Source organism: Danio rerio, chromosome 23 (assembly GCF_049306965.1).
Source record: "Danio rerio strain Tuebingen ecotype United States chromosome 23, GRCz12tu, whole genome shotgun sequence".
NCBI classification, from domain to species: domain Eukaryota; kingdom Metazoa; phylum Chordata; class Actinopteri; order Cypriniformes; family Danionidae; genus Danio; species Danio rerio.
This window is the reverse complement of record NC_133198.1, coordinates 10,992,832-11,009,584: the sequence shown is the minus strand read 5'-3', so window position 1 is coordinate 11,009,584 and position 16,753 is coordinate 10,992,832. Positions and strand designations below refer to the sequence as shown.

Sequence of the window (16,753 nt, the reverse complement as noted above, 5' to 3'; positions counted from 1 at the left end):
TAGGTGCACCTTACTAGTACCGGGTTGGATCCCCTTTTGACTTCATAACTGCCTTATTGCTTTGTGGCATAGATTCAACAAGGTACTTGAAATATTCCTCACAAATTCTGGTCCATATTGACATGATAGCATCATGCAGTTCCTGCAGGTTTGTCGGCTGGACATCCATGATGCGAATCTCCCGTTCCACCACATCCCAAAGGTGGATTGAGTTCTGGTGACTGTGGAGGCCATTTGAGTACAGTGATAGCATCATGCAGTTCCTGCAGGTTTGTCGGCTGCACATCCATGATGCGAATCTCCCGTTCCACCACATCCCAAAGGTGGATTGGGTTCTGGTGACTGTGGAGGCCATTTGAGTACAGTGATAGCATCATGCAGTTCCTGCAGGTTTGTCGGCTGCACATCCATGATGCGAATCTCCCGTTCCACCACATCCCAAAGGTGGATTGAGTTCTGGTGACTGTGGAGGCCATTTGAGTACAGTGAACTCATTGTCATTTTCAAGAAACCAGTCTGACATGATTTTCACTTGTACACTGTGGTCATAAAGTGAAGGACATGGTCAGCAACAATACTCAGGTAGGCTGTGGTGTTGACACAATACTCAATTGGTACTAATGGGCCCAAATGCTGCCAAGAAAATAACCCCACATTGTTGATATGAGGCAGGATGGATCCATGCTTTCATGTTGTTGATGCCAACTTCTGACCCTACCATTCGAATGTCGCAGCAGAAATTGAGACTCATCAGACCAGGCAATGTTTTTTCAATCTACTATTGTCCAATTTTGGTGAGGCTGTGTGAATTGTAGCCTCAGTTTCCTATTCTTAGCTGACAGGAGTGGCACCCAGGGTGGTCTTCTGCTGCTGTAGCCCATCTGCTTCAAGGTTGGATGGTTGTGCATTCATAGATGCTCTTCTGCATGCCTCGGTTGTAACGAGTGGTTATTTGAGTTACTGTTGCATTTCTATCAGTTCAAACCAGTCTGGCCATTCTCCTCTGACCTCTGGATTTTCTAATTTTCTGACCATTCTCTGTAAACCCTTGAGATGGCTGTGCGTAAAAATTAGAGTAGATCAGCAGTTTCTGAAATACTCAGACAAGCCCGTCTGGTACCAACATCCATGCTACATTCAAAGTCACTTAAATCATATTTCTTCCCTATTCTGATGATCAGTTTGAACAGCAGCAGATAGTCTTGACCATTTCTACATGCCGAAATGCATTGAGTTGCTGCCATGTGATTGGCTGATTACAAATTTGCGTTAACAAGCAGCTGGACATGTGTACCTAATAAAGTGGCCGTTGAGTGTATATCATTTCAGTTTAAAGAAAAAAATAGATGGAAAATACCTTAAATACACATATGATTCTGTAATAAGTCACATAAACGTTTCTTTTACTCTAAAAACAGCACTCAGTAGGTGTTTTTTGTAAATAATGGTGAAAATGTATGATAGCCAGAAATTAATCAAATCCGTCAGGACACATTCTAACGTACAGACAAAAAAAAAAACAGTAGGTTAGTTGGCCACAGAAGACATTTGTCCCGTCATTTCTACTGTACCTCCATTGTACGAAAGCAAAACAAAAATCAGCAAGCGGGCCACATGTAAAAAGATAATTGCAGATTGCACAGTTTGAGCTCCACACATTTCTGTCGAGTACACTGTGTGAAATGTGAGCGTGGGTGCTATTAGCTTCTCACATAGACTGTGTCCAAATTCAGTATAATGTTATATTTTTGTTTCTGGTAAATCTAATAATTTGGTTTTAATTAATTTAATTAATTACTCTTATAATATAGCAATTTTTTCCTTGAAATAGTTTACCAAGTACATGTGCAAACCAAATAAAAATCAATATTTAGTTTAAAAACACTTTTCATACATGTATAAATAACTTTTCGGTTATTTTTCACATACTTTTACTCTACAGCACACAGTATATGCCATGTCTAAAATTTATGAAGATGAATGAATTAATTACTAAAACAAATGAACAAACTGAACAAGAGGCATTACTATAAACACACACACACTCACTATACAGACCCTAATAATATCATTTATCCATATTACTTTCTGAACCACAATATTATTGATACAGCTTCTTTTATTGATGTACTTAAGGTAAATATTAAATTGCCATTGCTGTCTATTGAACGCGATCAACGGCGATCAGTGAGGCCCGCAGTGGCGGTTCTAGTTTAAATGACACCCTGGGCGACCCACCCCATACACCCCCCACCCCCCTTCAATTGTTAGATTTATTTTTCAATAAATATAACAATTTATTTATATTTATTCTAAATAAATACAATTATTATTAATATTTTTATACAACTATTCTAAATAAATACCAGAAACCAATCCTAAATGTTACTGGAAAACAATGTAACAACTGGAGTGATATGCCAAGATCCCTTAAGAAATGTTTTGCATGAATATTACAATGGCTGAGAGAGCTCAAACATGATGCAAGATAATAGAAAAACACAAGAAAATTGAAAAAACATCATCATTTAGACAATTTACATGCACTAAACACAAATGCTCACAACACATGCAAATAGAAAAACATGCTACAAATAAAGTAAATCACAACAAAAATTCAATAAATTCAAAAAATTTTCAATAAAAATAACAATTTATTTATATTTATTCTAAATAAATACAATTATTATTAATATTTTTATACAACTATTCTAAATAAATACCAGAAACCAATCCTAAATGTTACTGGAAAACAATGTAACAACTGGAGTGATATGCCAAGATCCCTTAAGAAATGTTTTGCATGAATATTACAATGGCTGAGAGAGCTCAAACACGATGCAAGATAATAGAAAAACACAAGAAGATTGAAAAAACATCATCATTTAGACAATTTACATGCACTTGGATATGCCAAGATCCCTTAAGAAATGTTTTGCATGAATATTAGTTATGACAATTCTATAGAATACAAAAAAATATGTTTTATTGAATTATCTGTGGTCTTAGACCTGATTCCTGGCCGAGAATTAATGTTATGAAGGCTTATCTCCCTGACTTATTATTCTTCATTTCTGCTTAGTGAAAGTATTATCATCAACAAATTATATCAACTTTACTTAGTCAACTTGCAAAACTCGCTGAATGCCGACACCTCTGCACAAAAGGCTGTTACTCCGGTTTCACGGCGCATGAGCGGCACGTATTTTATCGGCGAGCATGCAAACAACCGGTATTTACACAGGAGTGCGTGAGGTGCACAGGAATGGTTTTCTGCACGCATGCGTCAGTTTGCTTTCACCCGCCAACTATGAACAGCCCCTAACGTCTTTATTTTGGGATTGCCACTCTAAGTTAATACACTTGCATAAAGTAAATCGTTTCCCAATGCTTTTACTAGCAGTGAATACTACTTACTAGCAGGAGGAGCAGTGAATCAGCTTTGTCAGTGGCACCAATAATTTAGTGGCTGCATTTATTTATTTTATTTATTGAAATATTGGGAATTTACATATTAATTTACAATTTACATATTAATTTTGTACATTCAAAATTAATAATATCAACAGCAAAGTTATATTGGGGTGGCCTTGGGGGTGCCCCTATCTGGGCGATGGCCCTATGTGATCGTGACAATAATTTACAAATGCTCTTTTTGTAATTGCAGTTAAAATTTAAACTTGTTTTGTTTTGGAACTCTGTTCCAATTTAGTTTTGTTTTGAAGGGTAATATTATTTGAATTATCCTTTTTGTCTTTTCAAGTAAACTTTGCCTTTCTTTGCATTGTTTTACGAATGGCTGTACAAGCTAAAATTAAAAAAGTTCTTTGACTTAGTTTAAGTTTTCATTGTGTAACAAGCTAATTTGCTTACATTTCAATTCAACAAATATATTTTTGATTGAAAATTCTATATTATTTGATGGATACTTTATTTAATTTTGTCCTTCCAGTAAAATGTTTTGTTCGGTTTTGTTTTTTGAAATCGAAAGTAAAGCAGGACTGTAGCAATTATCTTCATATTGGCCAAGGTCTTTCACTTTAGAAATTAAATCAATCAGAATGATGGACAGGGTGGCTGATGATGTTATTGTTTTTAATGCGATTTAGAGGAAATGGGGTGGAGAGTGACATTGTGGCTCCCGAAATATTTTGATTATATCCAAACAAGGAAAATATATAGTGTTTGTTTAACAGCACAAACCAGAACAAATCGAGCACAAATGACCTGTGCTGATTTGGAGAGATTTGAGCAACATGGGGTGGAAAATGATGTCACACGGTCACCAAAATAATGCTTAATATCTCAGCCTTCAAACCAGCACAAACATTTACAAATATTACAAACAAAGCACAAAAGAATGACATAGTTTTAGGGATTACTTATTTTTATAGGGAGCCAACTTCACGAGAAGGTTTGCAAACATGCAAGGAAATTTACATCAATAAACCTCCGGCCTCATGGCAATTTAGTTAAATTAAAAAATCTAAATCGGTCTGATCCCTTTATTTGTTTTTCTGTTTTTGATCTGAACGCATGATCAGAAAATTAGATAAAGAGTCATTATTCATGTTTTCTTTCTGTTTCAGAAAACAAATAATAAAAAAACAAGTTGTTTATTTGCTTTTGAATTTTTGCTTTGAATTTTAAAAATTTACCTAACGAATGATACACGGATTTTAGTTAATATATTTTATAAATATGTTTATTTGTTTATAACATGTATACATAGTTATTGTGCCATTGCAGACGCTTACCGTAAAACTGTACATTCATCAATACATGATTTTACAGTTTGTGTTTTTAGCATTTTAGCTTAGATACATTTAAGGAAGAATCTGAAAAATCTATAATTACTTCATTGATCTAATATTCAACACTTGCTTCTATCCAAGGAACTGGATGAGCATGGAGACTTCAGTGACGGGATCTATATATCCAAGATAGTGGAAAACGGAGCAGCGGACAAAGCTGGACTGTGTGTTCATGACCGGATCACTAAGGTTTGCAAAGTTTCATTTCTTAGACGGGACGAAGGCCAAAAATGCAGAATCAGAATCAAAACTCCACACTATGGAGGAGAAAGTTCACCAAAGACAATCACTAGACTTATGAAAGCTGAAGGAGACAGACATCATACTGCTAGCCTGAGCTCCTCAACTGGTGCCAATGTTTTCACAGTCTGTCTGTTAGATTTGTCAGATCTACTCAGACTAACAATGTTGGCGCCGTCGCAGGTTGATTTCACACTGGGCAGGCTTCTTTAAAAAAGGGCATTAGTCTGTTCATCCAGCAGTTATTCATCCCTAACAGGAACAAAATGTTTGATCCAACAATAGAGAATGATATAAAATATGAGATTTGAGTGTATTACGGGTGTAGATTTGGATCTAAGTGTAAAAACATTTAGATTGTCATAAATTTTGCACAGTGATGGTGACACGAATCTAAACTCTAAACAAAATCATGTCAAAAAGAATGAATGCATTGTACAAACATGGAGAAAATAACAGGTACTAGGTGTTTTTGCTTCACTCATTTACTTAAGTACTTAAGTATTTTTATTTTAGGAACCTTTTACTTTTATTTTACTACATTCCAAAACAAATTATTGTACTTTTTATTCTGGTAAATATCCGGAATGAAGCTGAGAAAAGTTTTTATGAAGGGGAGAAACTGGAGAGACTAGATAGTGGTGTTTCATTTGGTGAATAATATTCATTTTATCAGTGAACCTGTCAAATCAGGTTCACAAATTGCACTAAACAATTCATTTGTAAATTAACATCTGACATCGTTCATGAGTAAACAACCCACTGATTCATATGATCCATTTAGAGCGAGTCTGCAGTCGGTGATTCACTGATTCAAAGGAGTTGAGTGTGAGTTTCCAGTAAATGATTCCCTGATTCAAATTATCCATTCAGAGTGAGTCTACAGTCAGTTATTCACTGATTCAATTGAAGCATTCAGGGTGAGTTACCAGTAAACGATTCACTGATTCAAAAGATCCATTTAGAGTGAGTCTCCAGTAAATGAGTCAATCATTCAAATGATCTGTTCAGAGTGAGTCTCCATAAACAATACCCTTATATTACAAATTGATCTGAATGGGGTATATTCTGTTAATGTGACTTCTATGTGTGAATGATCTGTACAGAGGGAGTCTCTATTAAATGATTCACTAATTCAGAATCATCCATTTTGAGTGAGTCTACATTTAAGGATTCACTGATATTACAAACTGATTTGAATGGGGTTTACCATGTGAATGTGGCTTTCGGGTGTGAATGATCCATCCAGAGTGAATCTCTAGTAAATAATTCACTGATTCAAATGATCTGTTCAGAGTAACCGTACGTTCACACCGAAAGCGGTGAGAGCGTCAAATCTCGCTACATGGATCTCGTATTTAAAGGAGCCGTTGCAGCATATCAGTTACATTCCTGCATAAAACATGTTTCTAGCGTGAAAATGTTGCGCACTTCTTATCAAACTCAAATAACAATGGAAGATCAAGTTGCGTATGTTGTGGCTTTGCTCTATTTATCCAATATGTGTCCATATGTCTGAAATATTCTGAAAAAGCTATACTGTTTTGTACTGTCACGTCGCGTGAGATTTCCGCTTTTTTAAGATAAATATATATATAACATTAATGCACATCTGTAACTCGCCAGTAACTTATTTAATGCATATTCCTGTAAGAAAACATTGTAAATAATTGGAAATCCAGCGACCGCAATCATCAAACCCTTGGGAACAACTGTGGTCGGAACCAAAGAACTCCTATCAAGCGGTGGACGTCTTCATTCTGATTGCCGAACCACGTCATAGCTCATTACTATAAAGTTGACTTGATTTCAACTCCCTTTGACGCCCACGCTGGCGAAGACGCACCGTGCTGCTCCATGCCGCTTAACGCTGCCGGCTCTCATTAAAAATTAATGACTTCCGGCTACTTTGACGCTCTCGCCGCTTTCGGTGTGAACGTACAGTAAGGGTGCTTTTACATCTGTAGTTCAGTTCATTTGGTCTGGACCAAGGGCAATAAATGGTACATTGTTACAAAATGTCGCTTTTTACTATGGAGGGACGACTGCGCTGGCTGATTGTATCCCTGCTTTATACAAACTATACATTTCAAGAATGAAGCGCAGCCGTGGCTGGAAAACAGTGTTTTAATGCATCGCACGTCACTTCAGTAGGAGGCATGAATTCATTTAACTAAACTGCGACATGGTCATCTTGCGGAAATATTACCAACAATCCATCGGGTAATGTTTTTCCCTCTCTGTTGGTAAAGCGCTGTCAACAAAAATTTTTCCTCAATATCCCATAATGCAAAGTGCATCGGCCTATGGCAGCTGGATTAGTCCAAAAGGCACAGTACTTTTTGCGGTTGGGTCTGTTTTTGTTCGGATCATATTCTCACCACAAACGAACCGCTCCAGGGTTCGTTTAAAAGCATTCCGAGACCACCTCTTCAAGCAGGTCTCGGTATACATTTTTGGTCTGCTTTTGGTGTGCACTCGAGTACGATTGCTGCATTCACACCTGCCCAAACGAACCGCACCGAGAGGGAAAACAAACTAGTGCAATTCAATCGAACTAAATAAGGCAGGTGTGAAAGCACCCTAAGGGCCTACTCACACTATGCCATCCGTACCGTGCCCAGGCCCGTTTCCCGGATCGTTTGAGAAGTGTGAGTGCGCTGAATCGGGCTCAAGCACGGTTCACTTGGCCGGCCCTGGCCCGGTTGGAAGAGGTGTGCCTGAGCACGGATCACTTGGGCCGAGTCAAAACTCATTTAGAGATATCTGCAAATATTTTTCAATGGAAGTCAATGGAGGAATATGACTAGTCATAAGATATTTGCAGATATCTCCAATCTGATTTCGTACTAGTACAATTGCAATTGCAGATATCTCTAATTGTTATTCTGACTAGTCGAATTATAAATATGACTAGTCAAAATATAATTAGAGATATCTCTAAATATATTTATGGAGTCAGAACAAAGATTTAAATGCTAAAAAGGCTTGCCATAGAGAGCGCTTCTAAACAGCGCAGCAGCGATGACGTAAGCGTGCCGAGGCCCGATATGGTGTGAGCGCGGGCCGTCGGGGGAGACGGGAGGGGGGACAAGCGTGCTTTTGCCCTGTTCGAGGCAACTGTATCTAATGTGAGTACGGTCTAAGTCTCCAGTAAGTAGGTGCGAACCATGTCTGCAGCCAGTGATCAATGAGATTAGCCGAGCACAGGCGGGGCAGAGTTGAAAACGGAGCCATCAAGCCGGATAGCTTGTACTGCATGCCTTTGGACTGTGGGGGAAACCGCAGCACCCAGAGGAAACCCACGCGAATGCAGGGAGAACATGCAAACTCCACACAGAAGCTACAACTGAGCCGAGGCTCGAACCAGTGACCCAGCGATCTTCTTGATGATCGCCACTGCTTCGCCTATTCAACTATTTACTGATTTAAATAATCCATTCAGAGTGAGTCTTCAGAAAATGATTCACTGATATGACAAACTGATTTGAATGAGGTTCTTTGTGTGAATGTGGCTTCTGGATGTAAATGATCCGTTCAGAGTGAGTCTCCAGTAAATGATTCACTGATTCAAATTACCCATTCAGAGTCTCAATTCAAGGATTCACTGATATTACAAACTGATCTGAATGGGGTTTAGCGTGTGAATGGGGTTTTACATATTTTGTGGAAGTAGCTGATTGGTTGGTATTTTGATTATTCCGATATTTTGATTGGTAGCCATTATGTTATGCAGAGTCATAACAAGTAGCTAGTTAGAATGTAACCCCGCCGGTCCTATATGCCTGTCGTCATTAATTACACAATGCAGAGCAAAAGAGAGTATGGTTAAATTAGAACATATACAAGTATGACATCTGAAAGCATCATTTTGTCGCTGAATGTCTAGGAAAGAGCTCATGTTTTCATGGAGTGTCCTCTTAAACAGGCAGAGCAGAGTATGATAGTTTCTTTCTTGACTGGTTTTGTCTCCTGTGAGCTCTTTGCTGTTTGTCTGACGTGATGAACATAACAATGGTAGCAGCGCCTTTTGAAATCTGTGCATCACACTCCATTTGCTCCCCAAAGAGCGCATGATACAACCGCTCGATTCAGAGAGGAAGACACATGCAGCTTTTGTGGAGCTCTCAGATCCCCTTTGCAAGCAGAGAAGGTACAAATGGTCATTTAAAACCCATATGCTGCAGTTTTGTCCATTAAGGTTTTCTGAAGTCTTCAAATTGGATTGTCACTTACTAATGACATGAATTTCATTCTGTTTTTCATACAAAGCTACTGTGTGAGATATCAAATACTTATATATTGTATTATATACACTATCAATGTCAAATTGATATGACAAATTGATAGTGACTTTTTATGGTGTTTTTGATAGTTATTTATGTATCATGATAAATGCATGTTGTGTATTCATGGATATATTAGCAGTTAGATTAATACAGGGATAAGTATCATACAATATTTTATATTATACTTATTATATTTATATCAAATATAATAGTTTATGCAATATTTAATATTTTAAAATGTATTTATTTCTATAAATTATTACAATTGTATTTGTAAATTTTCAATTTATAGTTTTTATATTTTAAAAACTTTTAAAAAAATTTTTATAATTTTATATGATTCATTTACATAGATGTTTTTATTTATCTGTTTATTTATTGAATTAAATATATATATATAAAGGGTTCACATGCAAAAACCTCTAAGTGCCATCTGAATGAGGATTTTCCTCAAGCTCCTATATCCTGATTCCGTAATTTCATTTTTAGACAGGGGCAGATTTTTCATGATTTTTGGGTTCTTAGCAATTCCAGCCATGAGGCCCAAAAATTCTAAAATGCACCTTTTGTACTTAATTTTATTATTATTATTATTTTGCAGTTTTTTTCTTATATCATTCGATCTCCTTTTCTGCATTTTATCTTAGTGCAAAATGATAATAACATGTAAAGCATCTCGTAAATTGATTTGTTTTCTTAAATAGAATTCACAACTAAAAATAATAAATAAACAATTTCATTTTGAAAACTAAATTTAACTGCAGGGTTGGTGAATGATTAAAGGTGGGGGACACACTTGCACAGGTGAAATAATTACATTTAATTACGTACAATTTATGCTATCATTTATATGTCCAGGTATTTATTTGGGGGCCCTAAGCAGACGCTGAACTTGTTTATTGCTTAAATCCGCCCCTGCTTTTTTAGTAAAGAACAGGTTATTTTTATCGCTTTTAACATAAAATAACTGAACATAAACATTAGTGGCTGAAAAAAATGCTCATTATAGAAGAAAATTCCAGATGGCATTTTTGATAACGTAGTGAATATACAATGCATGTATATACATAAAGAAAAAGAGGTTTTACAAAATGCACAAATTAATGTTTTATATCATTTATATTTATGTTATTATTTTTATATTAGTTATAATTTATATTTTATATTTAGTTATATTTTATTTATCTTTTAGACAATAAGATAAGTTATTATTTTAAAATCTATATAAACAATAAATAGTTCTATAATGTGTTCTACAGTCTGTATAAATGTGAACACACACAACCGCATCTAAAATGATTATTAAAATGAACATTGTTAAATATTTCATAAATTTAGATTTAAATGCAGATAGATTAGGGTTAGATAGATGATAGATAGATAGATAGATAGATAGATAGATAGATAGATAGATAGATAGATAGATAGATAGATAGATAGATAGATAGATAGATAGATAGATAGATAGATAGATAGATAGATAGATAGATAGATAGATAGATAGATTCAAATTCAAAACATTTTTTAACGGAATTAAAAAAATTCTGATTTATTAAGTACAATTGACAATAATTTAAATTAACACAATTCAAATTCAAATTGTTTTGGCATATTATTAGCTTCATAGTGCTCCGGTTTCCTCCACAGTCCCAAAACATGTGTTAGAGGTAAATTGAATAAACTAATTGGCTATTGGGCGATGCAGTGGCGGAGTGGGTAGCACGTTCGCCTCACAGCAAGAAGGTTGCTGGGGTGCTGGTTCGATCCTCGACTCAGTTGACGTTTCTGTGTGGAGTTTGCATGTTCTCCCTGCGTTCGCGTGGGTTTCCTCCATTTGCCCCTGTTTCCCCCACAGTCCAGAGACATACGGTAGGTGAATTGGGTAGGCTAAATTGTTCATAGTGAATGAGTGTGAATAAAAGAATAATATTAGTCTCATCAACAAATATGATGCTTTCAATAACATAAGAAATGCTAACAATTTAATAAGATGAACAGGAGTTAATTCTTAATTGTGTCAAAAATCTAAACATTTAAGTTAACTTAGGAATAGTGTTGAATAGAAAAGTGTTGTGAATCAGGAAAATCTGCTTGCCCGGTCATACTATTGCGACATGTTTGTAGACAGATCACCAAAAAGCCTTCTTGCGTATATGCTTAAAGGCAAACCCAGGTGATTCATATACAGTAAGCATGTTTGTAACATCCTGTAAATCTGGAAAAACAAACTGCTTGAATGTTGTTCTCCTAACTTAATAACATGATGGCTGAGACGCTGTATTTCTCTCTGTTAGGTTGTGAGGTATGGAAAGCATTTCTTCTTTCCTCTGCTTTTATTAAACACACCAGTGTGTGATGAAAACAATCGCCGTGAGCCAATTCAAAGGTTCAGACCACCGGCCTGCGAGGTCAGTGTCAGCAGGACAGCGGTGATATTTTAGCCTGCAAAGTTTATAAAACATGCTTTGAACTTACGTGCTGCATTAGGGGGTCTGTTCCATCCTAGAAGAAATCTAGGGCAGACAGGAGATCTGGGTCAGAGGGGCTTTGGAAGACACAGGAAATGTGTTTTGTTGAGAAACTTATTCTAGAGCTAGAAAATAAATGTCCTCAAGCTGTAGTAGTGTTGCCAACCATTCTGTGTAATACAGAACGATTTATATACATACTTAAAGTATTACAGTTGGAGCAATTTGTAATATTTATATAATTGTGTACTTTATTTGTTTATTTGTTTTATGATTATTGAGTAATTAAGATTATATTATGCTGTATTATTCAGAGTCCGGGATTGAGTGGTTTGGATGGATTAGCTCCACCTACAGTTGAAGTCAGAATTATTAGCCCCCTTTTGAATTTTTTTCTTTTTTAAATATTTTCCCAAATGATGTTTAACAGAGCAAGGAAATTTTCACAGTGTGTCTGATAATTTTTTTTCTTCTGGAGAAAGTCTTATTTGTTTTATTTCATCTGGAATAAAAGCAGCTTTCATTCATTCGTTGATTCATTCATTTTCTTGTCGGCTTAGTCCCTTTATTAATCCGGGGTCGCCACAGCGGAATGAACCGCCAACTTATTCAGCAAGTTTTTTACGCAGCGGATGCCCTTCCAGCCACAACCCATCTCTGGGAAACATCCACACACACATTCACACACACTCATACACAACGGACAATTTAGCCCACCCAATTCACCTGTACAGCATGTCTTTGGACTGTGGGGGAAACCGGAACACCCGGAGGAAACTCACGCGAAGGCAAGGAGAACATGCAATCTCCACAGAAACACCAACTGAGCCGAGGTTCGAACCAGCGACCCAGCGACCTTCTTGCTGTGAGGCGACAACACTACCTACTGCGCCACTTTCAATTTTTTAAATACTATTTTAGGGACAAAATTATTAGCCCCTTTAAGCTATTCTTTTCTGATAGTCTACAGAATATCTTGCCTGATTACCATAACCTGCCTAGTTAACCTAATTAACCTAGTTAAGCCTTTAAATGTCACTTTATGCTGTATAGAAGTGTCTTGAAAAATATTATTTACTGTCATCAGGGCAAAGATAAAATAAATCAGTTATTAGAAAGGAGTTATTAAAACTATTATGTTTAGAAATGTGTTAAAGAAATCTTCTCTCTGTTAAACAGAAATTGGGGGAAAAATAAACAGGGGGGCTAATAATTCTGACTTCAACTGTATATTTCGCGTCAGTTCACCTGCTTACGTAAGAGCACAGGTTATGGGTGATCAGCTGGCAGGAGTAGCAGGGAAAAATGTTTTCTTTGGGGCATTTGTAAGACAAATAAATACATTTTCAGATATGAATGCTTGAATGCATCGTAAAACATCACTGCTCCTGTCGGAACAGCTCCATATTTACCAAATGATGTCAGAGACCAATATATAAGTCAAAAAAGTCCTGTGGGAAAAACTTTGCCGTTTGCTTGGATCGGAATACTCCTGAATTACTCCCTGTATATTTTTCCCCAATTTCTGTTTAACAGAGGGAAGATGTTTTCAAGATAACTCATTTCTACTAACCTATTTCTTTTATCTTTGCCATGATGACAGTAAATTACATTTTACTAGAAATTTTTCAAGATTTTAACAAAATTCTGCACAGAAATGGCAAAAAATGTCGATTCTGTCTGGCCCTACTCATTTCTAATAACTGATTTGTTTTATCTTTGCCATGATGACAGTAAATAATATTTGACTAGATATTTTTCAGATCACTTCTATAGAGCTTAAAGTGACATTAAAAGGCTTAACTAGGTTAGTTAGGTTAATGTTGTGATGAGTCAGAAGGCGTTGAATCCATTTGCAAGCTTTATTAAGAGCACACATACAAACAAACACAAAGGGGCAATCCAGGAGACAGAACGTGGGACAGGCAAAAGTTCAAAGGCAGGCAGATATCTTACGGGTCAGAATAACAGGCTGGAGATCAGGGGCAGGCAGATGTCTTTCGTAATCGTAGAACAAGCACAGGGTCAGAAACACAGATCAGTCCGAAGCAGGGAGTATGGAACGCTCAGAAATGACAGCCAGGCAAATCAAGACTTCGCAACGAACCGGAGCGTGAGTGTGGTATATATACACGAGAGCTGATGAGTTGCACCTGGACCGTAATCAGTGCCAGGTAGCAGGGCTTATGGGATTTTGAGTCCGTGAGTCGAATCAGAATTCTGGCGATGGTTCCCTCTGGTGGTGCACAAGAGGGTTGGCATCGCCCTCATTTACAACAGAACCCCCCTCCTGCGAGCGGCTCCTGAAGCGAGAAGGCACCTGACGCCGGGGTCTACCGCGCTGTCGGGGGGCTGGTTTCTCTGGGAACCTTTGATGAAACTCTTCCGTGAGAGTTGGGTCTAGAATATCTCTAGCATTCACCCAGGACCGTTCCTCTGGACCGTACCCTTCCCAGTCCACCAGATATTGGAGGGCGCCACCCCGACGTCGAGAGTCCAGCACTTCTCGAACGAGGTAAGCTTCCTCGCCCTCGATCATGACAGGTGGAGGGGTCCTGGTTTCCGATTCCTCCTCAACCGCCTCCTCTCGTGGACCACCAGCGGGTTTGAGTAATGACATGTGGAAAGTAGGAGAAATACGATAATGATTAGGCAAGGCTAAGCGAAAAGACACTGGAGTAATCTGGCGTACAATTTTGAATGGCCCTACATACCTGGGACTGAGTTTGCGGCAGGGCAATCTCAGACAAAGGTCTCGTGTCGACAACCACACCCACTGCCCCGGTTGATACGTGGGTCCCTGGCGTCGGTGACGGTTCGCCTGAATCTCTCTCCTCCTGACTGCCCTCATGAGATGTCTGTGAGTCTGGTTCCAGACATCCTCACTCCGCTGCAGCCAATCCGTGACAGCAGGTAACTCAGTGGGTTCTCCGGACCATGGAAACAGGGGTGGTTGGTAGCCAAGAATACATTTGAATGGCGTAATACCCGTGGCTGGCTTTATTAATGAATTTTGTGCATATTCTGCCCATATCAGATAGCGACTCCAGTCGTGCTGTTGCTGATGACAGTAGGAACGTAGAAATCGAATGACTTCTTGATTCATACGTTCAGTTTGGCCGTTGGATTGAGGATGGTACCCTGAGGTGAGACTAACATTAATATTTAGATTTTTACAGAGAGCGGACCATACCCGGGAAATGAATTGGGATCCCCTGTCTGAGACGATATCATCAGGTAAGCCAAACATTCGAAATACATGATTGCACAGGGCTTCTGCGGTTTCAAAGGCAGAGGGCAATTTGGGCAACGGTATTAGGCGACAAGCCTTGGAGAAACGATCAACCACCGTGAGAATGACTGTGTTGTTCTGGGAAACAGGGAGATCCGTAATGAAGTCCACCGCTATATGGGACCAGGGCCGTTGCGGAACCGGTAGCGGTTGTAACAGGCCAGCAGGGGTTTGGTGAGATGCCTTCGTGCTTTGGCAAATTTTACATCTCTGAACATAATTAATTACATCCTTCGTGAGGGACGGCCACCAGAAACGGGCTTTGACTAACTCCAAAGTTGCAGTGATGCCTGGATGCCCCGAACTGGGAGTGTCATGAATATGGGTCAGTAATCTGGTACGTATGTTATTGGGTACAAAAATCAGGTGATTCGGACAGTCTACTGGAGGATTGTTTTCTCGGTTGGCCTCTTGGATCTCGGTAAGTATGTCCCATTGTACTGGAGCCACTAGTAAGTTCGTAGGAATAATGGTTTCATCACTAATTGGGGTTTTATCCTCTGATAGCCTGGATAGTGCATCTGCCTTACCGTTTTTACTCCCTGGTCTATAGGTGACAATGAAGTCGAATCTGGTGAAGAACAAAGCCCAACGAGCTTGTCTGGGATTTAGACGTTTGGCTGAGCGAAGATATTCCAGATTCTTGTGGTCAGTTAATATGGTGAATTGCTGACTAGCCCCCTCCAGCCAGTGTCTCCATTCTTCCAGGGCTAATTTCATTGCCAGTAATTCGCGATTTCCCACATCATAGTTTCGTTCTGCGCTGGTCAATTTACGGGAGAAGAAGGCACATGGATACATTTTGGATGGTTGACCCTGACGTTGAGATAACACAGCACCGACTCCTGTGTTGGATGCATCCACTTCCACAATGAAAGGTAGGTCTGGGTTGGGATGACGGAGAATAGGAGCTGTGGTGAATTGAGTCTTCAGATCGCTAAATGCTTGGCGTGCTTCAGAGGACCAGGATAGTTTGTGGGAATTTCGTTTGGTCATGGCTGTTAATGGTGCGGCTATTGAACTAAAGCCTCTGATAAACCGTCTATAGAAGTTGGCAAAACCTAGAAATCGCTGCAACTCCTTGAGATTCTGGGGTAACGGCCATCGTTGAACTGCCTGTACTTTCGTATCATCCATGGTAATCCCTTCTGCACTGATGACGTATCCCAAAAAGGCGATCTGTGTCTGGTGAAATTCACACTTCTCTAATTTGGCGTACAGACGATGTTGAATCATGCGTTGCAACACCATACGTACATGTTCAACATGTTCCTTCATCGTGTTTGAATATATGAGGATGTCGTCGATGTAAATGATGACCCAGCGATCCAGCATATCCCGAAAGACATCGTTCATAAAAGATTGGAACACGGATGGACAGTTTGACAGGCCGAAGGGCATTACCGTGTACTCATAGTGCCCCCTAGTGGTGGAAAACGCGGTCTTCCACTCGTCACCAGCACGGATTCTGACAAGGTTATATGCACTGCGAAGATCAAGCTTGGTATAATATCTAGCCTTTCTTAATTGTTCCAGGGCAGGAGGTACGAGGGGTAATGGATAGCGGAATTTTACGGTGATTTCATTAAGCCCTCGGTAATCAATACAGGGACGTAAACTGCCATCTTTCTTCTTTACAAAGAAGAATCC

General features: G+C 38.6%; 1 protein-coding gene across 1 annotated transcript in view; it reads left to right on the top strand.

Annotated features, from left to right (window-relative positions):
- Positions 1-16,753, top strand: part of pdzrn3a (PDZ domain containing RING finger 3a) — a 99,859-nt gene that overhangs the window by 11,127 nt on the left and 71,979 nt on the right. Inside the window, exon 3 of the mRNA XM_001921093.8 lies at positions 4,896-5,003. Within this exon, the coding sequence (XP_001921128.4) occupies positions 4,896-5,003 (108 nt within the window). The remainder of the gene's footprint in view (positions 1-4,895; positions 5,004-16,753) is intronic.